Source organism: Colossoma macropomum, unplaced genomic scaffold (genome assembly GCF_904425465.1).
Source record: "Colossoma macropomum unplaced genomic scaffold, Colossoma_macropomum, whole genome shotgun sequence".
NCBI classification, from domain to species: Eukaryota; Metazoa; Chordata; class Actinopteri; order Characiformes; family Serrasalmidae; genus Colossoma; species Colossoma macropomum.
In genome coordinates this window covers 33,503,146-33,530,365 of record NW_023494785.1, presented here as the reverse complement: position 1 = coordinate 33,530,365, position 27,220 = coordinate 33,503,146, and the positions used below count along the sequence as shown (strand labels likewise).

Sequence of the window (27,220 nt, the reverse complement as noted above, 5' to 3'; positions counted from 1 at the left end):
TTGTAGAGACAAGCACAGGCCAAAAAATCACAATGAGTGATAAGTGACTTTAATGTAATCCTGCTGGTACTTTTATAAAGTACCAGTAATCTGATTACTGTCTTTTGTTTCTGCAGGTTTGGAGGGGTTACAGATTACAGATTACATGTTAAAAACTGCCATCTGTAACCTAATCCAAAAGATTACTACATTAAAGTAATGTAATCTGATTTTTTTTCCATTACGTTTGGATTACTTGCCTTTTTAAAAGTCATATAATTAAATAAAAACAGAAGAAAAAGAAGACAAGATGACTAACTTAACCCAAGGCAATCAGAACAACCACACTGTTTTATGAAGCTAAATGATGTATAATAGGTGACTTAATTATCCGGTGGACATCATCTTTTGAGACCCATCATCAATCATGATTATAAGTAGAGGTGATTCTAAGTCTGACTGATCATCATCTGTGTTTTATGCACTAAAAGGCCAATACAAGTTATAACATTGAAGTGTTGTGCTCAGACTTCAATTTGCGATGTAATTTATAGATGGGCCTTTAGTTTTCAGTGGTTTTGGCAGTCCACAGAAATCAGTGTGTCCTAGGAGTTTTAAAAGAAAAGTGGGAGCTCATTGTTTTAGTAACAAAATCACATATACTGAAAAAGAAACTTTATCACTTTGAGACTCTTCATGTTTATTGGTCTGTTGCACATTATTCTTATTTAATGTTAGCTCTCTTCAGCACATTAACAAAAGTTAGATTCATAGTGAGTCAGACAGTAGAATTTTATATATATAATAATAATAAGAATTCCAGATCAGTTTGTAGACGTTTTGTATCTTTGGAAAAACGCTGCAGATCTCTTGTTTACAAATAAAATACCTTCTGAAATTTCAAAGTTAGCCATATGAATAACTAGGCTTGTGAGGGGGATTCTTTTTCAGATTTCTCTGCTGGCAGCAGCCCCAGCCCCTTCCCAAAATGAAAAACTCTGCGCTACTCTTAAGACATATTTTTTATTCAGAATGTCAAATTTTGATGAAAGGTGAATGTTTGCATGTATGTTTAAATGTTTGAATGTAATCCTGCCAGTAATCACCCCATGTTTCTTAATATATGTTTAATCAGATGTATTTTTTTACTTTAAATGTTGCACAAGGTAGGGATTTCTGATAAAATCTCTATAGCCTTACCATGACACTCTCCCTTTCTCTCCTTCTCGTTAGGCAAGGACTCCACGGGCTGGTGGTGGTCAGCAGTCTCTGGGTGAGCAGGTGGGAGGCAGGGCGTTCTACGCCTCAGCGGAGAGTTTAGACAGCATGGCCGACGCTGACCTGCCTCTGGGCTTCAGCCGCACCAACCGCCTCAGACAGAGTCTCCCACTCGCACGCTCTCCCAGCCAGAGCAAACTCCGAGCACCTGGTATCACCCAGCTCCCACACATACACTCACACTGCATACACATTCAAATACACACACTCTGTCACTATCACACTTCATATGCAGTCAGACATTTCTCATCTGTTATGTAGGTTTCAAATTTCACTTTCAGGTTTCTCACAGTGTCTCACCTTCAATGGATTTGGGCCTGCATTTTGTTCATTTTATTTATTTATTTATTTAATGATTATTATTATTATTATTATTATTATTATTATTATTTTCACCTTCAGTTTTTAATCTGACCCACTGGAGTCATTCATGATGATGCAATGGTGGTACAAAGATCCATGACAGCAGTCTAACTTAATAAGTGCTATCATTAATAACGTGTAGTTTTATTCAGTGTCCCATTTGTAGTGGTTATATTCAGGTTGGGTTTAGACAGAATTTTAATGGACTACACTCAGGTTCAGACAGAATTTTGTTGGGCTACCAAGAGTTCCATCAGAATTTTGTCAATTTACACTGAATTTTTTCAGCCTACAGTCAGGTTCTGCCAGAATTTCTAGAGCTTTAGGCCGGTTCACAGTTACACCAGATAAACCAGGCTACAGTCACGTTCCACCACATGTTTCTCAGACTAGGTTTGCGTTAAGCCAGAATTTTGTTATGGTAAAGTTGGGCTCTGTCAAGCTACTGTCAGGTTCAAACACAGTTTATCGGACTTTAGTCGAGCTACACACAGGTTCAGACACAGGTTTGTCAGGCTTCAGTGAGGCTACAGACCGGTTCAGACGCAGTTTTGTCAGACTACTTTTGGGCGGCTTCAGACACAGTTTTATCAAGCCTTAGGTTTAGCAAGATTTTCATCAGCATACAGTAATGTTTAGACAGTATTTGTTAGAGGCTACTGAGTGATGTGGACCCTATCGTCAGGACATCGCAGGTTTGATGCTGGCAGTGCCTCAGTTCTTCATGGCCAGGAGTCCATGAGAGCATTATTGGCTTCACTCTCTATAGGTGGGTGGAACTGGTCTCCCTTTCCCCATAACTCAGCACAGCATTAGCAAATGTGGGCGTCTGACACAACCGTTAAAGTTCTCAGTCAATGACAGTTAATGTTCTCCTTTAAACATGTTGAGCAGTCCAATGATGTTGCATTCAGGCAGTTTTACAAGATGCAGTGGCTGGTTTTATGTGACTTTGGGGAAGCGTGTATTAGTCTTCACTCTCCCAGTTGGGTAGCTTATATTAATGGAATTGGCTACTGCTTAATTGGTGGGGAAAAATGGAGAAAAAATGGTCAGGTTTCACCAGAATTGTGCTGGGCAGCAGTCACGTTCAGATGAAATTTTAATGGGCTACTGTTGAGTTCTACCGGGGTTTTCTCTGACTACAGTCAAGTTCAGATGGAATTTCATTAGGCTACAGTTGGGTTCAGACAGAATGTTGCCCACCTATAGTTGGGTTCAGATAGAATTTTGTCTAAATTCTACAACCCCATTTCCAAAAAAGTTCAGAAAATGTGAATAAAAATGTAAATAAAAGCAAAAAGCAATGATGTGCAAATCTTTTAAACCCTATATTTCATTGAAAATAGTACAAAGACAACATATCAAATGTTGAAACATATATATGTCCATTTTGAATTTGATGCCAACACCACGTTCCAAAAAAGTTGGGACGGGGGCAACAAAAGGCTGGTAAAGCTGTGTAATGCTAAAAAAAACACATGTTGGTTAATTGGCAACAGGTCAGTAACATGATTTGGTATAAAAAAGCATCCCAGATCTTTCAGAAGTAAAGATGTGGAGGGGTTCACCACTCTGTGAAAGACTGCATGAGCAAATAGTGCAACAATTCCGGAATAATGTGTCTCAACATAAAATAGCAAAGAACTTTTGCTTTTTATCATCTACGGTACATTTACAATAAATCTCTGTATGCAAGGGACAAAGCCAAAAACCAGTATTTGATGGCCATGATCTTTGGGCCCTCAGACAGCACTGCATTAAAAACAGACATGATTCTGTAGTGGAAATCAGGCTTAGAAACACTTCTGAAAACCACTGTCTGTGAAAACAGTTTGTCGCTGCATCCACAAATGCAAGTTCAAACTGTAAAACGCAAAGAAGAAACCAAATATAAACAGGACCCAGAAATGCTGCCACCTTCTCTGGGCCCAAGCTCATTTAAAATGGACTAAGGTGAAGTGGAAAAGTCTCCTATTGTCCAACAAATCAACATCTGAAATTCTTTTTGGAAATCATGGACATGTGTCCTCTAGGTTAAAGACCACTCGGCTTGTTATCAGTGCACAGTTCAAAAGCCAGTATTCATGACGGTATGGGGGGGCATTAGTGCACATGGCATGGCTGCCGTGCACATCTGTGAAGGGACCATTAATTCTAAACAATAGATACATGTTTTGGCAACATATGCTGCCATCCAGACAGCATCATTTTCAAGGAAGGCCTTGCTAAACCAGCTAAACCAGCATGCCTGCAGTCCAGACCTGTCACCCACTGAAAACATTTGGCACATGATGAAACGAAAAATACAACAAAGGAGACCCTGAACTGTTGAGCAGCTGAAATCCTGTATCAAACAAGCACGAGAAAACATTTCACTGTCAAAACTACTGCAGTTGGTCTTCACAGTTCCCAAACTTATACAGAGTATTGTTAAAAGAAGAGATGATGAAACACAGTGGTAAACATGCCCCCGTCCCAACATTTTTGGAACGTGTTGTTGGCATCAAATTGAAAAGGGGCATATATTTTTCAAATAATGATAAAATGTCTTAGTTTCAACATTTGATATGTTGTCTTTGAAATATTTTCAATGAAATATAGGGTTTAAATGATTTGCACATCATGGCATTTTGTTTTTATTTACATTATTTATTATTCAAATATTCAGCTGTGATTAATCTGTGTGTGTGTGTACATTAAAGTGTGATGTTCATGACAAACAGTCAATCACATGACACAGGTGGAGGAGTCACCGAGGAAGGAAGAAGAAATAATATTACCAAAGTATTTAGAAAGCATTTATTATGGTAAAAGCAACACTGCGGCCACTGCCACCTAGGTTAGATTGAATTAAGCCTAAAGTTATCTGGATGAGCAAGAAATACTGACTAATTAGACACAGCCCTGGATCAAGAATTTAGAAAAGATTATCTGTAATTTTAATTATAACTTACTGGAACTCTAAACAAGCATCCAATCTTCAGCAATACACAAATTAGCCAGTTAGAGATGTATGTAATTTAGACAGCCTGTGGTAGTCATTGTTATTAGTTAGCCCCCAATTTTACAGTGCTTCTGATAGCAAGATTAGGGACCTCTGAAGAAATCCTTCTTTCTGCCCCAAAATGCTAGAGCTGGCCCTGTCCCCAGGCCCACCCATAGCTATGGCCTTGGTACACACACATGCTCAGTGCATAAAGTAAGCACACACAACGACACATCACTTCACACTTTAAACTCCTTTTTTGTATGCACACTGCGTACACACCTAATGCATACTCCCATAGACATGCACACCCAACACACTTGTTTTCTAACTCTTACTTCTCTCTCCTCCTTCCCATTGTGACCCCTGCCATTACACTCCCTCCTCCTCCCTCTCTCTTTCCTTTTCCCTCACTCTCTCGCTCTCCCTCACTCTCTCCCCCTCTCTCCGTCTGCAGGGGTCCTGTTCCTGCAGTTTGGAGATGAGACGAGGCGTGTTCACATCACACATGAGCTCACCAGCATGGAGACGCTGCACGCTCTCATCGTGCATATGTTCCCGCAGAAGCTGACTATGGGGGCTCTGCGCTCGCCCAGCACAGCAATCCTCATCAAGGACGAGGCACGCAACGTCTTCTATGAGCTGGAGGACCCGCGAGACGTTCAGGATCGCTGTGTCATAAAGATCTACTGCCGTGAGCCTCCGCTTCGGGACACGCCCTATAACACCCCCCACCACGGACACCATGGGCACATTGCCAACGGAGATCTGCGGGTTAGTGTGTATTTTTTTTATACTGTGCTGACTGTTACAGGTATAGAGGTTTGGCTCCAGATGTCTTCTCAATGCCTCCAGCTAGCATAGATTTCTTCAATTCCACCACCAGTACATTTAATGTAAATTTAATTTAATGAAGTACTGATTAGCCAAAGCAGGTGCTGTGATATGATAACTACAGTTAATACTGGGCTTCCTCAAGGAGAGAAAGGTATGGAAATGGTTAAACGAACACACTGACATACATAAAACTAATACTTTCTATATTTATGTTTTTTGTATTTATTCTTAAATTTGTGTTTTTTGAGCAAAAAAACACACTGTCATGAAAATAGCATTTTAAATATAATTTAAGTGCCTAAAACACAGTACCGTAAACACACCTGTACACAGTACTGTATATAGTGAACCTATAAAGTACAGTATCTGTTTAAAAGTTTGGAATCAGTGTTTTTTATATTACAAAAGCAATTTGGTTGCAGGCAAGTGTGTAAAATGATTCTAACGTGTGCAGTTTTACAGGTCAAAGCATTAGTAGGACACTAGGAAGCTGTAAATTAAAATAAGAAATGTTAAATGTGCCCAGAATAATGAACAGAGCCTTAGAAGTTTCTAAAATGACTGACAAAGCTGTATAACATCCAGAATAATGTCAGAACAAAATTACTATCCAGAATTCATCATGTCAATTAGAATTGAAAGTTTCAAATGAATTGAGTTCAAATCTCAAGGCAGGAAAATCAAACTTAACCAAACAATTAATGTAAATAGATAATTACTCATCTAAAAACTTCTCTGTTCACAGAATGCTTGAAATATTGAGTAAAACATTTTAAAATACCTTTTGGCAAACAGTTTGCATTTTGGCGCAGTAGCCCAGCATCACCTGAATGTTCTGCTCTTCTGAGGTGCAATAAATATTGGTTCTGTTTTGAATATTGATCTGTTTGATACAGATCATTGAGAAGCAATTATCTGCCGATGTGATTCTGAGATCATTGTGCATCCCTAAATTAAATCCACATCGTGTACACTACGATGTGTTCTTAGTGTAGATAAATACTAAACGGTAGTGTAGGTGAAGCTCATAAAGTGACCAGTAAGTGGAACTGCAAGGTAGGTGTTTTTGATGAAGTGGATGGTGAATGTAGGCATGAATATCATGTTACTAACTAAGCCTGACTTGAAACCCAATTAAACCCTTCCAATGAAAACATTCACAATCCGGAACGATTTTTTCTGGTCAGGAGCTTGATTGGAAGTGATTGACGGTGCGGATGGTAGTGTGAGAGGAAACATTATCTTTAGCCTTCTGATTGAGCTCTGGAGTGATCAGAGGGCTTCTGATATTTTCAAACGTTTTTATGTTTCTAAGCGTTCACGAGTCGGGTAATGTGAGTGGTCAGCGATGAAACTGAACGATTGATTCAGGCAACAGCCAGTGAGAGAGAGAAAAAATGCAGAGTGTATGTGTTCAGGGAGTGCAAACAGAGAGGACTTTCTAGTTGAACACAGGCAAAGAATAACTCTCTTTACTATTTCAATACAGCTGTCAGTTCATAGTACTTGTTTTTCCTGCTCTCACTCTGATATCTGCATTTCTCAACTACATATTCATCCCCAGTGTGTGTTTTCACTACGCTTCTTGTGTACATAAAAGCACAATCAAGTCCAGACAAAGAGACACTTTTTTCTAAACCTGTTAGGATATTTAAAGTCATATGGTGTATACCCACCTTTAGCCAATGAGCTGACTCAGGTGTTAAATAAGGCAGAATGCTAAAGTCTGCATTCTGACATATTGTGACCCACCATACTGAAGTTTGGCACCCCTGATGTACACCTAGACAGTGAGTGAGAAGGAGTGAAAGAATGAGAGAAAGACTTACTGCTACTCCTCTGTGTGAATGTCGCGGTGTCTACCTGGGTGAAAACTCTTGACACATTTCCTGCTGTGTGACATCGCTGTGACACTTTAACTTGGCTATGCAGTATGTAGTGTCAGTCACTGAAAGAATTTTAAAATGCCACACGTTTCTCTCACGCTCATTCTCCTCCTTTTTACACTCATATAACCTGCTGCCCTCCTTCAACCCCCCCCCAACACCAGAGAGAGCTGGTATATGCCTCGAGGGAGTCATCTCCTACTCGCCGTCTGAACACCCTCCCTTCCTCCTCATCCCCTTCGGGCTCGCCGTCCCGCTCGCACTCCCGCCTCTCCTACGCTGGGGGGCGGCCCTCATCCTACGCTGGAGGCCCTCCGCCTTCCCCCCAGCCTCACCCCTACCAGCACCAGCACCAGCACCATGTCCCTGGGCAGGCTGTTCACGGGCAGCCCGTGTTCTGCCCCTCGCCTAGTGCCATCCTGGAGCGTCGAGATGTGAAGCCAGATGAGGAGCTGACGTCGTCATCTAAGAGTGTGGTGCTGCTGAAGAACGAGGCCATCTATGCTGACCCATATGCGTTGGTCCACTCACCTCAGGCCCTTGCCTACCGCCGCGGCTCTGCTCGCTCTCTGGGGCCCTACCCCGCTGCTGCGCTGCACTGCGAGTTGGAGGGTGCCCTCTACAGGCCTGGAGGTCCCCTCTACGCTGACCCTTATGCTGCTGCTGGCTTCCGCACGCTGCCCCCGGCCTCGCCACAGAAGCTGCTGGATGCAAGAGACCCGTACGGACCGCAGCCGGGCCGGGGGTCGCCAGGCAGGCAGGCATTCAGAAAGGATGGGACGGTGTTCGTAGAGAGCCCCAAATCCCGGGGTGGGGGGCCACCGCTGGACCAAATGTGTGTAATAGGAGGACCTGGAGCTGAAGGTGTGGGGTTGCCAGGATACACTACGCCATTACCTGGCAATGAAACGGAGACCAGGTAAGGGGTTATTCTGCTTTGACTTTTACAGGCAAATGACATACTTTTTGTGTGTAGTGAGATTTCTATGTATAAAAGGTTTTTATTTTTATTGTTGTTATAGTTGTTATTATTATAGTATTCTCTGTTTTGCAGGGAGCGAATGGAGGCAATGGAGAAGCAGATAGCCAGCCTGACCGGTCTGGTCCAGAGCGTTCTAACCAGGGCCCCTGACAGTCCGTAAGCCACGTTTTTACTTTCTCATGAAAAGTATTCAATAATACAAGCACTACTAAATGCTTTTAACACATAAAGTTTGCTAAGACCCCAACGGCATGTAAGAGGAATGACAGTCCATAAAGCATAGTTCCTCATTCTCATAAAAATATTATATAAAAAAGCCTTTCTAAGACTCCAGCCACATGCAAGATGTAAGCAAAACCTGGACTACACCAGTGTACATATAAATATTTCATATTCTGCATGTATTTTTGCATTTAGGACTTACACTGGTAAAGCTGTGACACCAGGCTTCTGACTCTGCAAAAAAAAAGAAGATGGATGAATATAGTGCCAGTCAAAAGTTTATCATTTTTCACACTTAAACATTGTCTTAAAGACATTTTGATCTGAAGGCTTAGGCGTAAATGCTTGAAATTAGTGGAGTTGCCTCTGCATGAATTAAATAATAAAATTTAGAGTTGAAGAAAAGCATTTCGTGCACAGGCAATCAGCATTGTTCCTTAGATACCTAAAGGAAAAAAATCTACTTTACACCATTCTCCCTTTACCTTTATCAGCCAAGTCATGTTGTTGTCCAAAGTTTGTTTTTTTTAGTTTTGCCCTAAACCTACATGGCTAATGTAGCTACAAGCAATGAAAGAAACGAGTATTGTAAGTTTATACTCGAGTAATTATCATTAGTGTGAGCTGCATGCCTAAATCATCAGGTTTCTTCTAGTTCTCCTTAAATAGACTTGCCTATGTGATTTCTGACACTATATGATAGGCTACTGTCAACTGAAAAATGGACAAATGTATTGTAAGAATAGCCACAGTGGTGTAGGTGCAGAATTTGTAGCAGTAAGCCACTCTGGGCCTTGACCAATCAGAACAAAATGGGCAAGCTGACCAATCCGAGCACACTGAGCTCATCAGGATGGGGAGCTTAGGACATAGGAGCTCTACTAGCGTTTTAGATAGAGGGTGAATATAGATGCACTAATATGCGAAAATACATTTTTGACACACTGAAGCATGTAAATCTATTCTAGTAGACCCCCAAAATAAAATTATAAACATTGAAAATAGGTCCCTTTTAAGACAAAGAGGTATGAAGTTTCTGACCCTGGATTTTTTTAGTTCCCAGAAATCATGAAATCATTTCAGATATTAAATATATTTTGACTGATTAACTTCATTTGAGATAAAAAGGGGGGAAATAGTGTACGTTATCTTTTTTACTGAACTATTTCTTTAACAAACGCAGACTGGGCTGTAGTGTGAGAAAGCTGTCTTTCTTTTACAGTGACAAGGCTGAAACAGCGAGCGACTGCTCAGCTCCTGAGAGTGAGTAAACTGCGTATGTGTGTGTGTATGTGTGTGCGTGTGTGTGTATGTGAGACACTTCTCTCACATTCTGCCTCACATCACCTGCATTCATTGAAAGGAGACACGCTGGCCTACGATGGGGACGCTTAACCACTGACATGTTTTGTGTTTCAGCTGGCAGGTTTAGAAAAAGAAAAGGTATTTCTGCGTGTCTCTCTGTTGTTCTGTCTCTCTCTCTCTTCGGTGTTCCCCAGTGAAGGTGTTGTCCAATCTCTTCTGTCTTTCATCAGCGTGTGGAATGATTTCAGGGATTCCTCCACCCTGAAAACTATGTGGATGCTGGTGATATTTGGGGGGGAAAAACATGGATCCCTGAGTTTGGAAGATCCTTCTGTGTGTATGTGTGTGTGCAAGAGTGTCGGGTTGAGTGTGCGTGTGTGTGTCTGACCCTGGAATGTATCTGTTGTATCCATGGTAACCCCTCTGCATTCCTGGAATGAACCCTAGAAAGCGGTTTGACTCTGCGGCATGTTCTGTGGCCCTTTTTTCCCTGAAGAGAGCAATAACGACAGTGGATATTGCTCCGTTGCAAGCTGTGTGTTTTAAATATTAGCTTTTTGAAATATTACTGAGCGTGTTTAACAGGTTGAGTTGATTCTTTTGGATAACCTGGATGTGTGTTGCATGTGTAGAAGTTGTGTATTGAACTTATACAGTAGAGTTCCATGTTGCTGTTTTTACCTGGAGGATGACGAGTGCTTTGAAGAAAGCAATGTATTCAGTTTACTTGGTTCAAATGTCATCAAACATCATTTCCACATGAATAAAATGTTATAAAACAAGTAGAGATGGCCCCAACCTAATACTGTGGTATTGATCGAGTCAATATCAACAGCAAATGCTGGATTGGATATCGGAGGAAAAGATTTAATTAAACTGATCAGATTCTGTCACAAATCTAGCCTGAAATAGCACAAAATTACTTGCAGTGCCATAAAGCAAGGTAAAGTAAGCTATAACATCAGTAGACATATGATGTCATGTAACAACAGTAGGTAAACCGCAAAAGTACCACCCTTTATATAATTCAGTCAAAATGGCCGTTAAGCACAAGTAATTCACAAAAATGTAACAAAAATGATACTACCACATTTATAATGTGGACTACCAGAACTGTAAGAAAAACAGTACTTATAGCTTTCATCTTTGTGAAATAGGAAAATTTAACTTTACTCTTGCTTTAGATCTGAAACAATCCTCAGGTGTTTTCCACTGTGAGGAAACATCTCAACACTGAGTCTGAATGGATATGTAGCTGTCAAGAAGCTGTTACTGAGAAAAGAAAATAGAAAATATGAAGATAATTGCTCTAGAACACCAAAACTGGGCATCTGAGATGTGGAGGATTACATGGATTGTGAGAAGCAGAAAATGCAACCACCTTCTAAGACTGCACTTTGGAGGTATCTTTGAAAACTGAAAGCAAGTGATTTTTCTTTGTGTGGAAATGATGTACACATTTGAATTAAGTAAATTAAGTGCATCACTTTTTTTTTGTGTGGAGGATGTGGTGAATACCAAAGTATGTGGATGTAAATGGGGGGTCGAGTATAGGCCTTGACATCTTGAAAATGGCAACTTACAAGAAATAACACCAAACAAAAAGAGTACTTCTTATGAAGGACTACTCATAGAACAGGCATGATACGCTTTGTGTGTAATGCAGGCATTAATAGACTATATCTGCTGATACACAATTTGTGTGAGACATCCTCTATTCCATCCTCTATTCCAGTTTCTGACCACTCATACCAGCCTGATACACTTACATACCAGCTCCACACACACTACCATGGCAATACGATAGAACCATGCCATAGAAAGCATTGGCAATAGACTACCAATATGCCAATGCTCTGGTCAATGGCAAGCATCGGCATTGGGGTTTCGGGTATAAAACCCCCAGCCCTGAGCTGTGGAGTAATGGAGCACCATCTAATACCTTTGGGATGAGCTGGAGTGGAGAGTTGGTGATGCAGAACTAATCATTCAACATCATTACCTGACCTGACTAATGCGCTTGTGACTAAATGTTTTCAAATTCTCACAGCAATGTTCCAGCATCACATGTTAAGCCTTCCCAGAAGAGGCTGTTACTGCAGCAAAGGAAGGCAAACTTCCCATTTATACACTTGATTTCAGAGGAAAATTGAATGTCATTTCGTTCCAGTGTATATAATTTATATTGTGGAATGACAATAAAGACCACTTGACTTGACTTGGGTGAGCAGGTGTCTACAAACATTTGGATTTATAGTGTGTCCGATCCTGGTCAAGTCAGAAACCAGTGATGAATGGGGAAGAGTGTGGTTGTTAAACTGTGGGTTACATTCTGTGATTGTACACCTGTGTAGTGGACTAGTGGACTGGTTTTACATGCTAGTACAAATAGTGATTAGTTATACTGCCTAACACTGACATACTAGTGTTAGCTGTCTCCACACATTAGTACACCAGATGGCGTCAGTTGTCATTAAGTGATACAATGTCGGCGATAACACTTTACTGTAAGTGATTACTTATAAGAATGCATGACACCTACATAATCCCTTCATGAAAACTGGCATAGACCTGCATAAACATTTATAAACATTTATTCCAGTAGGCGTCATTCATCATAAAGGCTGCATATTCTAACTATGATGTTAAGTTTTCCTATCATCACTGTCAAGTCAGTTTTTTTCCTGACATGAGCTTTTGTTATGACACTTTCTGGGGTGAAATGATATAGACGTTGTAGTTCAGCGTGTGTCACAGCGACATAATGCAGATAATATGACATAACAGCCAAGTGAGGCTGGTAGAACAAATGTGAGCATTTTCTGAGTTCAGACATGGGTAGTAACTAGTTACATTTACTCAAGTACATGTACATAAGTGAAATACTGATGGATTTCTATTCTCCATAGTATTTTCAAATCATAATATTTTTACTTCTACTCAAGTATATTGGAGGAGTAAAGGAATCTACTTTTTACTCAGTTATATTTCAGCCGTTCATATTTAGTTACTAATTCTTTTTTGTGTTTTATGTCATTTTTGATGGTGAGATGGTGATCTCTGCTGCTTTGTGATTGGTCACATCTCCAACTGGAGCTTTAGCATTGTTTTTTAGACCAAAATCCCAAAATTGAAGAAGCATAGAGCTGTACAGTCTTCAGATACTATACTGACAAATGCTGGATGTACTAAGAGGTGCCACTGCAGTTCTACAAATTACTCAGTACTTGAGATTTTTCAACCTGCTACTTTTGTTTTTGTACTCAAGATGTTTTTGGAAGGTACTTTTACCTGTGTAATTATTTTATGCAAGCATCAATATGTTTGAGTATTGACTTAGGCTACTCTACTGACCTCTGTTTGAGTTTCATTTTAGCATTTATAAGATTTAAGCTCTCACATCATCAGCATTATGTCACTGTGTTACAACTAAGCTGTGAAGTCAGTTGTTATAACATGCTATGTCATTTCACCCAAAAAACTGTCATGACTAATAAAAAAAACCTTTAATTTGAAGATGAGGAAGTCGGTACAAAATTTTTGATGCAGCATGAATAGGCTGAGTTGATGTTAGTGCTGCTTGCATCATGTTGGAGGACAGAAGTAGAACGTCAAACAATGGAAAACAATCAGACAAACTGTATAAATATTTTAAATGGTGATAGTAAAGTAAATGTTAATCATGTGCAGTTAACCCACAGTTCGTATGAGTTCAAAACACCAGTAAAATAGGCTAAACCGATAGATGCCAGCTCAATAATGAACTAAAACACCTACTTCACAACCTCAGCGTTCTGTTTGTCACACACAAATGTGCATGTGAGGTGAACAGGTTAGTCTTCTGAGAAAATTACCACCCCGCTTGCACTTGAAAGCAGCGTGACACTTGTTGCCTTATGGACACTGCCCTACAGAATAGTGTTATGATGTCGGTTAACTGCTGTGTAATTTCAGTCAGTTTGGTACTGAAAGAGACAGCAGCATTTTATGGCATTTGATGCCAACAGAGCAAAATGCCCAATTATTGCTTACAGTAGTAGACAAAAGTTTGGGCAGTCCCTGGTCAAATTACTTGTTTTGTTGATTTTCTTGTGTGAAAGTACACATCCTCTACAGAGAACACAATTTTTGTTAAATTTAGTAAATAAATAGACATTTAACACTAAAATATTAAATTCATAAATAAGTTCCCTGCAGAGGATAATGTAAACTTGTTTTAACTTATTTTTTCAACAAAACATGTAATTTGACTAGAGTTGTTCAAACCTTTGCACATGACTGTGTCATGTGTGTGTTTTGAATGGCCCTTCATAAGACGTGTTGGAATAGCTCTGGATAGAAAGACAGGGGAAAAACATTGGAGTTGCATGAATTCATCCTTGCCATCATGTGACCTGGATTCTTGTCTCTGATTGCCAGCTACGACTCCCTCAGCCCCTCTGGCCCTGATGCCACCTCCTCCCACTGGAGCGTCCCAGCCGATCAACATGTCCCGCTCCCAAATGCAGCTTCACCTGAGTGAACTGCAGCACAGCACAGCCGAGCTGAGGAGGCAGCTGACGCAGTTACGTAAACTGCAGGTATGTATGAGAGAAAACGCCAGTAGTAGGTGAGTGTGTGTGACTTACTGTAGTGGTCAAAAGTTTGGACTCATGATTAAATGCCTGTTTTTATAATCTTAAAGACATTTCTAAAGATTTATAATCTCAGCTTCTTAAAAACACAGCTCACAGTCTGATAAATATGTAGTTTATTGACAGATGCGACTGGCCAATGAAGAGACAGCACTACATGCAGGGCAAAAACTGCAGCACTGTACTCTGCTGACTGAACGTTTGCAGTCTTTATACAGAGGCTGTGAACTGTCCCATTCTGACAAATGGTGGCTAAGGCTATTGGAATTACGATCGAGTAGACAGCCTGACATTCACTCAGACTACATCCTGAGCGCAAATAATATAAGCACAAATTACAGAATTTAAAAGGGGAATTCCACTGATATTTTCAGAATTTTTGCATAACTAAATCATTAAACAAAGTCATTCAGAGTGGTTTGATGTGAAACGTTCAGTTCTAGATAATAGTTCTAGATTAGATGAAATGGTTGTGACTATGTTACCTGAAGTCTGAGACACTTACTATAGTTTTAAGATAAGATTTTTGCTTAAAGTATATATTGTTAAAATCCGGAGATATACATTATAGGGCGATTTTTTTGGGGAAGATTTTTAGGGGAGTTTAAGGTGAGTTATCTTTCATTGCAAATAAAACTGGTCATTTTGGTTACTTGGTTATATTTACAGTGTAGACAGAACAACCCCTGGTTCTTATAAGCACAAAAATCAACCAGTACCAATGTACATCAGACCACTCTGAAAGTCTTTGTTCACATCTTAATGCAGACATTTTAAAATTTCCTTTGAACATAGCACAAAATACAGAATCTGACACAATGTCTTGAAACTTGTTTCTAATACAAAATAAATAAATAAATAAAAATAGTTCATGTTGATGCCTAATGTAGACGTTGAACTACAATCATTATGCTATCCTAACTACTGTTTATACCTCAATTAAAGTTGATTTGTGGAATATCTATCCTTATTAAGCTAAGCAAGTAAGCTGTTGTGAGGTAGTGTGAGTGTAAATATTGATAAAAGCCCAAAATTTTGATTGTAGAAATTCTGTTGTTATCTCATAGTTTTAATGTCTTCACTTTTATTCTTAAATGAGGGAAGCAATAAACATAAGAAAAACCCTTATATGAATAGCAAACTTCTGTCTGATACTGCAGCTCATGCACAGAATCATGGTAATAAAACCTGTGTGTGTGTGTGTGTGTGTGTGTGTGTGTGTGTGTGTGTGTATGTATTTGCAGTTACAGAATCAGGATTCAGTGCATGCGTTGCTGAGACAGACAGAGGCAGATTTAGGTCTTTGCTTAATTGAAGCATCCCGGACGCAAGAGGACCCCCTTCAACGCCAGCGCCTCCTAGTGGAGGAGGAGAGACTGCGCTATCTCAATGAGGAGGAACTGATTATACAGCAACTGCAGTGAGTTAATATTGACACTCAGTTCACTTTATTTAAAGCCAGACACTGGATGTGTTTCCTGCTTGTTACAAACCAAATAATCCCAAACAAATTCAGTGATGTTGAGGTCTGGACTCCATTGTTCTAAGAAAATTTACTTCTTTTTGTGTATTTCGTTTTCTCAGCTTCTTTACAGCTACGTATCCTTTCAGACTCTCTCAGCTTTGAGTTGTCTTCTCATACTGAAAGCATGAACAGAAATACTTACCCTGTTTCTTTTAGTAATTTATTAAAAAAACTCCTGTTTTTTCCACTCATTTTCCTTTGATTCCTCTCTTCCTTGTGCAAGTGAGGAAGTGCTTGTAAAACGGTTTAACTTTAGATGTTAGTGGGTGGAGTGGCATGTCTTGAAAGCATTAACTTGTTTGAGACACGTTTGATACTTTGTCATCATTTGTATTCATTGAAAGAATTTTTATGTGGGGGAGCATATTTTTTTTTTGCACTGGGGTACATAAAATCCTACTTACACCACTGGACACTGGTATGCTTATCATGTGCATGCGTGTGTGTTTCATCATGATTACAGTGATCTGGAACGTTCAGTGGAGGAAATGAAGACTGGGGCAGGGCTGAATCATCGCCTGGTAACTGAACAAGAAGTAGAACAGAAGAGTCAGGAGCTCAGGAGACTGGGAGAGACTCTGACTGACCTCAAAAGTGAGTGACCAGAGTAATGAGCACAGCCAGTCATAACACAGAAATGAAAGGACTGTCAAGTCTTCTGACTGTATACTGTGTGTGTGTGTGTGTGTGTATGTGTGTAGATCAATTCCCAACACTCCAGAGTAAGATGCGTGTGGTATTGAGGGTGGAAGTGGAGGCAGTGAAGTTTCTGAAGGAGGAGCCTCTGAGGCTGGATGCACTGCTGAAACGCTGCAGGAACATCACAGATACACTTGCACTGCTGAGAAGGTAATGCACACACACACACACACACACACACACACACACTACAGCTGTAGTCAGTCCTGAAATTTTGGTATGAACATGAATATGGAGAAATTTCTAGATTTCAGTCCGAACCAAACCCAAGCCAAACCACATCATTAAGTTTTGAGGCTGAAACCAACTTAAGCTCAATGAAAAAATAGTAAAAATAGTAGACTCTATTTAAATCCTAGATAACAAATAAAATAATATGATAAAATATTCAGGTGTCTTATTGGATTTAGACACATTTTGTGAGCTCTAAAACACTTACATACACAGGCCCATAGCTAATACCTGTGGTGAACCATGACAATTTGAGCCAAGCCTTTAGATCGACTATAAATGGGAAAAACTCTCTATGATCATGCTAATTTCTGCTAGCTGGGATTTCTATTCTAATTTCTGATTTTATGTGTTCTGTATTTATGATTTAAATTGAAGATCTCAAGTTGTTTGTTAGTATCATTGTCATAACAAACGTTGTTTTCCTTAGATAGTACAATAATATTACTAAGATTATACCATTATCTTGAGAAAACAAAGTGTGGTTTACCCTACATAATGATTCTTTTGAGATGTCCCAAACAGATATCCTTTTATATTTTTCTTTTTTCAAAAATATAATTTATCACAGGAAAGGAAAGTGAATAAAATATGTGAATCCATGGGCTTTTAGTGCTCCCAAAACTATTAAGAAAATTAACTAAAAATTTACAGACACATTTTTTAGCTCCCAGAAATCATTAGGCCTCTTCTCTCAAGGTCTTGAAGCCCTGAGGGTTCTCCACTGGTCGATACACTGTAGAAACATCGCTGATACACTTGTCCCAACACCTACAACTACACCTTTAAATAAAACCAATCTGTATGTCTTTGCATGTGTACTCATGCAGGCAGGTATCAGAAGGCATGTGGAAGACTCCAGAGGACTTTAGTAGCTCCATGTCCAGCTCCAGTGATGCTGACTTTGCGAAGAGCTGCGATTTGGACATCCTGACCAGTCCCTCTCTCAGCAGCCTGCCTGACCTAGCAGCCACTTTATCAGGCACGGGCAGTCTCTCGGCCTCCTTGGCGACCAGTGCCAACCTGGGGACTAGTCCCAGCCTCACCAACACTGCCAGCATAGGTACAAGTCTAGCACAACAGTGGGCTGTCCCTTTAATGGCTGGTCACAATGCATGGAGTGAAGCATTTACATTTACATATATGGCATTTAGCAGAGACACTTATCTAGGGTGACCAAAGGGTTTATGCTTAAGCTAGTGCAAACAGGCAAGAGTCTAATGATACCGTCAAGCTAAGACACTGACAGAAACAGGAGTCAGTGCTGCTGCCTAGATACAGAGATACACAATGAGCAGAGATTACAAGCTGCAAGGGATGCAGCTGTGTGGACAGACTGATTCATTAACTGACTCAACTGATTCATTAATTAAATTTATTAATTCCAGGGGCCACTGCTAGTCTGTCCAGTGCTCTGGGCACCAGTCTTGGGTCAACTCTAGGTGGCACTGCCGGTTTAGTAGGCACCACCACGCTGGGGAGCTGGCTGGCCAGCACAGCGGCGATGGACAGCAGCATGCCGGAACAGGACAACACCTCAGCTAGTGCAGCAAAGGGCCGCGGCCTGGAGGACATGCCCACACGCAGAGAACCGGACAAAGGAGTATCTGTAGAAGTCCGCCTGGTAACAAATTCCTCTTTTATCTAGTTATTGCTCTGTATGTGTGCTCACTCTGGAAATGTTTGTTCTGTGTTCAAGCGTGGGAAATGTGTGTATGCATGTTTGTGTTTGGATTTAATAATGGGTTGGTGTTGAGACTAAGGACTGTGTCTGAACAGAAATGAGAATTAGAGTGCAAGCAGAAGTACCCAGAGATATATTACCTTGGAGTTGTAGAGAGCTTAGGATATTAACCCTGTCTTTATCTGTGTGTGTCTAGGCAGCAGAGCGGGACTGGGAAGAAAAGCGGGCTAGCTTGACCCAGTTCAGTGCCCAGGACATTAATCGTCTCTTGGAGGAGACCCAGGCGGAGCTAATGAAGGCCATTCCTGATCTGGACTTCGCTGCCAAGCAGATCACCAAGCCGGCCGTGCCCCCGAAACCCCAGCTCTCCTCTCTGCCCAAACCAGTCACGCCATCCTCCACACCCTCCTCCACCCCTGAACACCAACCTGGAAAAACCCCACCCAAACCAGCCAGTAAGGACACTACCCCACGCAGGGAATCAGGTAAGACTAGACTTCAGCAGAACCAATACAAGTAACAGAGCACGCAAGTTCTGTTTAAGTCATAAGCTATTAGAGGGTTTTCCATGTTCTAGTGTATTCATGTCATTGAGCTAAATACATCTGATGATCTGATCTGCTTAAAGGAATAGTTTAGTAAAAAATTATATATATAGTCAATCAGCCAAGACATGTTTGATGTCTGACATTTGCTTCTGTAGTTTTACACATGAACTACAAGGCCAAAATGACCTGAGAATGCAAGAAAAAAAACGCCTTAATGTAGGTCAGAAATCTTCATTGTTAAGCTTGTATGAAAACCCCGCTATTTGGTTCAGCTCACAGGAAGATGAGTTCTCCTTATAGCTGCATTCCAAAGCCTAGGCTGCAGCTGAGGTAGGGCGGGTCCTTGGTAAGACTGTCCTATGAAGCCTCCTGCTTAGTAGCCTATTGGTTACACAAATGGAACAGTCCTAACGGGGCTGTGTGGTGACGTCACCAGAAAGGTCCCACCTCTTGCAATTGCACAGTGAAACTTGTGAGGGAACTGGTGAGAGAAAATGGAGCCTGTTGCATTGTGTTTGATGCTATGGTAGCTAATATGCCAACAAGCTTATGTAGTATGATAAACTACATATATACAAATACGTCTGATTAAAATACGTTATATATGGACGAATGCTTTAATTAATCAATTGATTTACACTTTATAAAGTCATGAAGACAATTTCAAGGATGTGAACAACTTTTTTAACGTTTTTAAACAAGCTCTGCCCCAGCGGCTTCGTTTTCTGTCATTTTCATGATGCTATTTTTTTTTTTCTTTGTGTTGTTCGGATGCAGAGAACTGTGGGTAACCGAAAGCTGGGAAGGATACATCAGTTGCGTCCTTGAAATCACTTAGAACGTAGCATGCGTTTCTAGGCTGTATTTGAAGAGTGCTTTACTTTGGAACAGCCTTCTATGACGTAGTGGCCGAGAAATGCAGCCTACCTCAGCTGCAGTCTAGACTTAGGAACGCAGCTTTTGAGTCTTGGTTCCTTTCAATGTTTCTTCTTTATGCTCTTAGGGAGTCCTGAGTCTCCCTCACCGACTCTTATTGATGTCTGAACCTGCATGTCTGGAAAGGAGCAATTGAATAATATGTGTTGTAAAAAGCACCATACAAATAATACTGAACTGAATAGAACTGTTTTCATGACAAGTTTGCAAGACTCCCAGTTCAAAGATTTAAAGATCTGACTTGGGTCGACTTAGAATTGTGGTTCTCGAATAACAAAGGCCTTCAGAACATGCTCAGAGCTAGTCTCATGGTTCTGTTTAGGTAACTCATGCTTGGGGCTTTGAACTTTTCTCCTCAAAAACATCTAGTACACATGGAGTTCAATTTAAAATGCTCTATTTATAATTGCCCCTGCACTCCACATTGCTTCTTTCACATTGATTGTGTTATTGATTTTGCTGTATTGTGTGCGGCACTGCCTTTTGTGATAGACTGCAATTCTGTTTGAGTGTGGGCAGATTTGAATGGACTCCAGCTGAGAGCTTTGTGTGCTCGTGTGTGCATGCATGCCTATTTTTGCACGTGTGTCTGATTGACTGACTGATGACAGGGGAGTTGACAGTGCCACGGTATCGAACGGAGAAGCCGTCCAAGTCTCCACCCCCTCCACCGCCACGGCGCAGTTTCCCTTCAGGCCACGGACTCACAACCAACAGCAGCGGAGAAGTTATCATCGTAAACAAGAATGTGAAAGTGAGCAACACTGTCTGTATATTTTATTTGAGCCCACGGTTTAAGTATAATTCAAAATAGACCTTTATTTCTATTCCATTATTTGTTTAGCAAAAAATATAGAATGGCACTTAAGTATTTTTATGAGAACTTTGCTTATTATTTGAATATTACTGTTAGTGTAACTCTAAAGATGCTCAAAATGTCCACTTTATTAGAAACTCCTACCTTGTATTTCTGCTGAGTGTCCACTTAATGAGCTAGATGTCCACTATAAAGGTGTACGGTTACAGATCGTAGCTGCACAAATTAGCATTAGCATTAACATTTTGGTTTTTTTTTTTCACATTTTGTTGCTAGCTAGGTCTTCCCATGGTACTACCAAGCTAGGAGGGCAAGGGCACGAATTAACTTTTTTTGAGACCTGGGGGTAGAGGGCGCCCATTCAGGCGCCTCATCACTGGTCAGTATTTGACCACTGGACCCTTGTTGAACAGATATTATTTAAATGGTGGACCACTGTCAACACCGCAGTGACACTGACATGGTAGTGGTATGGTACTGGTTTGGTGTGGTGCTGGTATGAGTGTATCAGCAGTGTTGCTGGGTTTTTTACACATTCCATTGTTTGAGAGTGGTCCACTAAAATAAAAAAACAACCAAGAGTGATACAGAACTTGGCAACTGATGAAGGGCTAACTTGAAAACTGAGACCAACTGATTAAACAAGTGGAATCAGGTGTGCTTTTGCCTTACTGAAGTGAAAATCTGCAGCTACACCTGCCCAGTCCAATATGCCTCTGAGGAGCAAATACATGCTTATTTCACACTCTTTTTTCACAAGTGTAATACACATGCACAAACATGCTCACAGACATACTCATTTACACAAACCCTCACACACACTCACCCCTAACTCGCACACCTGCGCTCTCCCTGCAGAAACTGGAGAAAAGTGAAAACTGTGAGGAACCAGACACACAGACACAGTCTCAGACGCCGCCCATCAAACTCAGAAGACCTTCCACTTCGGATGGGCCCCGCCCCTCCTCCACGCCACCAGTTATCGCAGCCTCTGGGATGAAAGAGGATGAAGATGAGGAAGAGAAAATCATGGCAGAGCTCGAGGTAAAATGTGGAGAAAATGTGCAGAATGTAAATGTGACCAGCAGTACCAGTCAAAACACTTTGTCATAGAAAGGGTTTTCCTTACCTTTACTATTTGCTATAACAGTGAAAACATACTATGAAGTATGCTGTAATGAAGTACTGTACTTTTATATATTACTGTGTATTATATAAACTGTGTATATATATAAGTTTTAAACTGTTTGGCTAGTACTAAAAGAGCCAAAGGGCCTTTGCAGATGAACAACATGAAAATGTAAGTGCTGTGCAGTGATTGGTTTTGCATGACAAAGTGCTAAGAGTTTTACTGCCTCATGCAGGAGCTGAAACTTTGAGTGCTTTTGTTCACAGCATGTACTTAGTCCGAATGGACATGCCAGTAGAACATGTGGCAAAGCAGAAGACAAACTAATCATGTCAATTTCTCCACATACGCATCCATACACACTCTTGTGGCAGAACTTCCAGCGTGCACCAGTAAAGGTGACCGTCACTGCCAAGCCCAGCACTCTCCCACGACCCTCTGGTCAAACCAGCAGTTCTCCCAGTTTGGGTCAGTGGACCATCAGCTCTCTGTGGAGAGAGGTAACATTAGCTAGACCCTCCAAGCCTCTCTTACTCTGGGGTCCACACCCATTCCTTCTCCATTCCTATGAGAACTGGTGCTCTGTTCTTACAACTCAAGCTGTAATCTTGCACTCTTCCTGTTTTCCTCTCTCACTTTCTCTCCATCTCTCGTTGGTGTGCAGTTACACTTTGTAATGAGGCAGTCTATTGTAGCTGAGCTGTATCTGTGGCACTAAGTCGACAAAAACAGTGCCAGTGAATCGATTCAGATGAGCACAGTGTCTTTAGAACAGGAGCTTCTCCTGTTAGCCAACACAAAACACCAGCATTGCAAGGCTGCTGCTGCTTTCTGCATCGACTCAGTGTCCTCTTTACAACACAGCTATTATTTATGTTGTTTTTTTATGGTGAACATGTCATTTTTATGGTATGAGGGAGTTCCAGCAATGCTACACCCTTGTGCCACCTACACCAGCGGTCCGAACAACGTTTTAATATTCTAACGGGTACAACCTAACCCTTTTCCTTTTTCTGGAGAGCGAAGGGCTTTTTATCATGAATTGATTTGTTTTTAAGAGCCTATAATTTCATAGTTTTATCTAAAATTACATTTTGAATGTTTGTACTGGTTGGCCACAAGTATTTGCCATTCGTTTCCAGAAAAAAACAGTGATTGCTGCATTTATGAGCCTACATTCCTCATGTTCATAAGCTTATATTAGCTACTTTTAACTGTTACTGACTGTTTATAGCACAAAACAGAACTTCTCTCTTGTTGTTGAACTACTGGCATATTGCTTTTACTTAGCACTATTAACTGTGGGTAAAGGCTGCTGTAACTAACTAAACTAACAGAGCGAGTGTTTTCTTGTTAATACTAAAGCTTCAGCTTCGAAGTTCTCCGTTTATAAAGGGGCGTGTTTTAGGTTCCATTGTTTTTGTTTAGCACATAATGTGGGTCCCACAATGCCTGTGTCGCTGTCCTTTTCAGACCATGGATTTAAACTTTTAAAGCCAGTTTTGTGCAAGTTCTTGGCTTATTTTTATCAATATCAATTTTTTTAACAATCCCTTTTAGCCCAGGCTTAGGTTTAATCTGGGTCTGGGAAATTGGCCCTGTAACGTTTGCTAAATTGCTGCTTAATTGCTCGTCTGGATTAATTTAGCTTGGGCGGTTCGTTTAAGAGTGTTTTCGTCGCTTTCTTGTTGGCTGGGGTAATTTACAGGAATGCCAGCGTAACTGTTTAGACAGCTTGCGAGTGGGCGTGCAGCGCATGAAGTGTGTGCTTTCTATTGTTCACAGAAAGCAGTAATATGCTATGGTGAACTCCCCCGGTGTGTCTGTCATAACAGAAGAGCATGTATGAAGAGAGAGGGGGGAAAGAATCAAGTGTCAGTTTTAACACACGCTGGGTGTCAATCTACACGACATGCTCTTCCCTATACTCTCTCTTTCTTACCTTACGTCTTCTAATGATTCTCTTTGTTTTTCCCACTAGCTACCTTTGCTCTTTGTCTTTCAGCAAGGCAAATAGGACACAGCTCTTTTTAATGATATTTTGTTAATGCCAACCCTTCTCTTGTTCTGCCCCCTCTCGCTGTGCAGTCTGCTGGTACCCCTCCTGGGTCCGCCAAACTGGCATCGTCGTCAGCAGCATCCCGCCTGAAGCACCTGCAGCAGAGCAGCCTGGAGCGGAAGAACAGGAAGCAGCGTGAGGACTTCCCCAAACTCCAGCAGGGCCAGCAGCAGGTATTCCACTTCTAACAGTGGCTGCGCCCCTTCCCTGCCCTCCACCGCAGTTAGCCATCGTTGTCCATCACCACTTGACCTGAACCTCCAGTCCTGAGCCAGAACTGAGCGGCGCCTGGCGCTAACTGCTGCGCTACCAGCGTAGCGAGAACTGCTGCTCTAGCTGATGACTATTACCTGTGAAGCTCATGGCTGAATTTCAGCAGCAGCTGAGCATTGCTCATAAAGCTAGCTATCTGGTTTGCTAGCAGCTAAGTCTGTTTGACAGCTAAGCAGTAATTATTTCAGTAGCAGATAAGTGTCACCTGTGAAGCCAGAAGCTAAATATTACCTGTCCTAGTAGCAGTCGTGCACCAGTGGTTCTGTTAGCTGCTGCGTATGGACCCTGTTGCTAACCCGTCTCGAGTCAGCAACCTGCCAGCGACCATCGCAGCTGCTCCACAGATGCTGCGACACACGAGTGTGTGCTGCATTGGTGCGTGCAACATTGCGATGTCTACCTCTCTGCAGGGGGTTTCAACATGCCCCATCTGTCTATCCTGCCTCATGTTTGCTGTCTTGCCTCTTGTAGTGTGGAATTTAATTTCTTCCTTCCTCCATATTCTTCCAAAACAGAAGCATTGCATGCTAATGTAATCACATGGTCACAGTTCATGGGAGCTGCTCTCAGACTTCTTCATATCTGCTTATATCTGCCAGTTCCTCAAAGGCGGAGGGTAGCGCCACATTCTTCACTTAATGCACTGCCTCTTTGTCGTTTTCTGCGCTTAACTCTGATTGCAGTCCAGCAAGGCTGGGTCCAGTACGGCAGCTTGACATTTACATGTGCATTACCCCAAAAGCTTGTTTGGCATCTTGCTGTTGTTACTACAGCTAAAAAAGCCCTGTTTGCGTTCCACCTTCCATTCTGGCTCCTGCAAACACACAGCTCTTTCCATTGTGCTCTGAAATCTGTAAGGCGTTATTGCAGCAATAGAGACAAAACTAAGATTTGTATTGGTTCTACAAGAAATGCAGTACTCTTCTATTCACCCATATCTTTGCTGGATGGATATGACTCAAAGTGACTCTGCACCCACTCAGTCCTCATTGCAGGTGCATCATCAGGCCTAGATGCTCCATGACCATATCTTATTTGTCACACCCTTCGGGGCCTTGAGCATGCAGACGAGGGTGAGCAGGACCAGAGGGAAAGCACCATGTTTTTTGGCAAATAAGAATAACAAATCCATGCAACCCAGTACTAGCAGTGTTTTACCTAAAGCTACCTTTGATAGTCTTTAAGACCTTAAGACAGAAAAACAAAAAGGCAAAAAATGAAGTCTGTACTGTAAAACGTAAGCACTGTTGAGATTAAATTATCAAAAGATCAAACGATAAAAAGTGGTACTTACTAAAGAACACAAGAAATGCTTCGATTTAAAGAAAAAAAGCAAGGCTGGTTAAAGAACCACAGCAGAAGACCTTGGGGAGATGAAAGGGCAAAGCACTCTAGAGAGGGAAACAGAACGAGGAAGCACTCCAGAGTCTCTTGGGTGACTCTTATCTATGAGGGCAGCTTTGCAGAGTCACGGCTCTTCCCTCAATCCAGCCCAAAGAAACGGGGGAGTGAGAGTGAGAGAGAGAGTAGGAGGGTGCATGGAAGCCCTGAGGGAAGGAGTAAGAGAATGAAAACATGAAAAGGAGGAAGAGAGAGATAAGACAGTGAGGTTTCATTTCTCTCCAGTTAACATTTGCGCCGGCCTCTCTTTCTCTCCTTCCTGCAGGAATAATCTTTAGGCCATTAGCTAGCTGTGAGCTGCACAGCTAGCCGGCTCACTGCAGTCCGCAGGGCCTGGTTATTCCCCCATAACTGATCCAAGGACAAACTGACACTCAGAATGAACAGGAATGGGTCTCTCAATTAGCGATGTGATGAAGGCACCCAAATCGTTTTCTGTTCGGATGATAGCACTGTGAATGGAGCTAGGCACTATGGAATATAACTAAAAAGACAAGTTGATATGATCCAATACCAAATTGCAAAGCCCATGTCAAATATCTTGAATGTGTATGTGTTGTACTTGCAGAAGTGAATTTGCTTGTTTAGGTGGTCTCCTTTGATTGGAAACAGACAGGAAAGTCAAAAGAGAGAGCTCCTCCTGCCAATCACTTTCTGCTTAGCAGTTAGATTAGGGAAGTCAAAGTGCTTTTGTCACAGATATTTGTCGCAAAAAAGTGTTTCCAATAGCTTAAGTGAACAAATGAAGTGAATTAACAATCCGTCACTAGACAGAGTTTGCACTTGCCCACACTGCATTCTCTGCCATTCTCCAATTTGGCTGGTTTCAGTCAAATACTTCTTAAAGTTTATAAAAAGCAGGTCGCCTGGGACGTTTTACTTGCTCTGATCTTTGCTGCACTGGAAAATCACCTAAAATATAAAGTCATGTAATACATTAAACACAATGTATTGTGTTACACACCTTTTAGGGATCTTAGTGATTCTCTGGGTCTTAGTGCAAGGACCATGATAGATGTAATGATGGTGCTTTCCTGCTGCACCGCTGCCAAGTCTTACCAAGTCTTCCACAAATCTTCACATCTTATTGTTATCATAGAATGGTTCTCTTCAGAATACAAGATCTCCCATAAAAGAACCTTTTAAGAATTCTTTTTGGAGAGTTCAGGGCAGGGGCATAGTTAAGGAGGCAGATTATTTGTAGCCAACTGCTCCAAAAAACGTCCTTTGACGCCAATGAAATATCATTCATCTTGTGGTCTTATAATACAGGATGAACCCAAAGGCAGTGATTTCTTGCATCCTCGTGACCTTTTCCACCTTAAGCAGGAACATCAATAAAAGTGACCGCCAAAGCTCTACATTTGGCAGCCGTTATCACCATGACAATGGCTGCAGGCCACTATTGGTCACATACCATCATGGCTTTACACTGGTTCTGCA

At 41.3% G+C, this 27,220-nt stretch overlaps 1 protein-coding gene across 1 annotated transcript in view; it reads left to right on the top strand.

The window, feature by feature from the left end:
• Nucleotides 1–26,261, top strand: part of zgc:114120 (uncharacterized protein LOC619267 homolog) — an 88,819-nt gene extending 62,558 nt beyond the window's left edge. The window contains exons 4-19 of the mRNA XM_036591579.1: nt 1,213–1,408; nt 5,067–5,383; nt 7,497–8,251; nt 8,387–8,470; nt 9,759–9,799; nt 9,956–9,979; nt 14,261–14,421; nt 15,720–15,895; nt 16,464–16,594; nt 16,702–16,849; nt 17,761–17,993; nt 18,319–18,554; nt 18,811–19,099; nt 20,710–20,852; nt 21,774–21,959; nt 24,133–26,261. Coding sequence (XP_036447472.1) covers nt 1,213–1,408; nt 5,067–5,383; nt 7,497–8,251; nt 8,387–8,470; nt 9,759–9,799; nt 9,956–9,979; nt 14,261–14,421; nt 15,720–15,895; nt 16,464–16,594; nt 16,702–16,849; nt 17,761–17,993; nt 18,319–18,554; nt 18,811–19,099; nt 20,710–20,852; nt 21,774–21,959; nt 24,133–24,291 — 3,279 coding nt within the window. The 3' untranslated portion in view covers nt 24,292–26,261. The remainder of the gene's footprint in view (nt 1–1,212; nt 1,409–5,066; nt 5,384–7,496; nt 8,252–8,386; nt 8,471–9,758; nt 9,800–9,955; nt 9,980–14,260; nt 14,422–15,719; nt 15,896–16,463; nt 16,595–16,701; nt 16,850–17,760; nt 17,994–18,318; nt 18,555–18,810; nt 19,100–20,709; nt 20,853–21,773; nt 21,960–24,132) is intronic.
• Nucleotides 26,262–27,220: the final 959 nt, after the last annotated feature.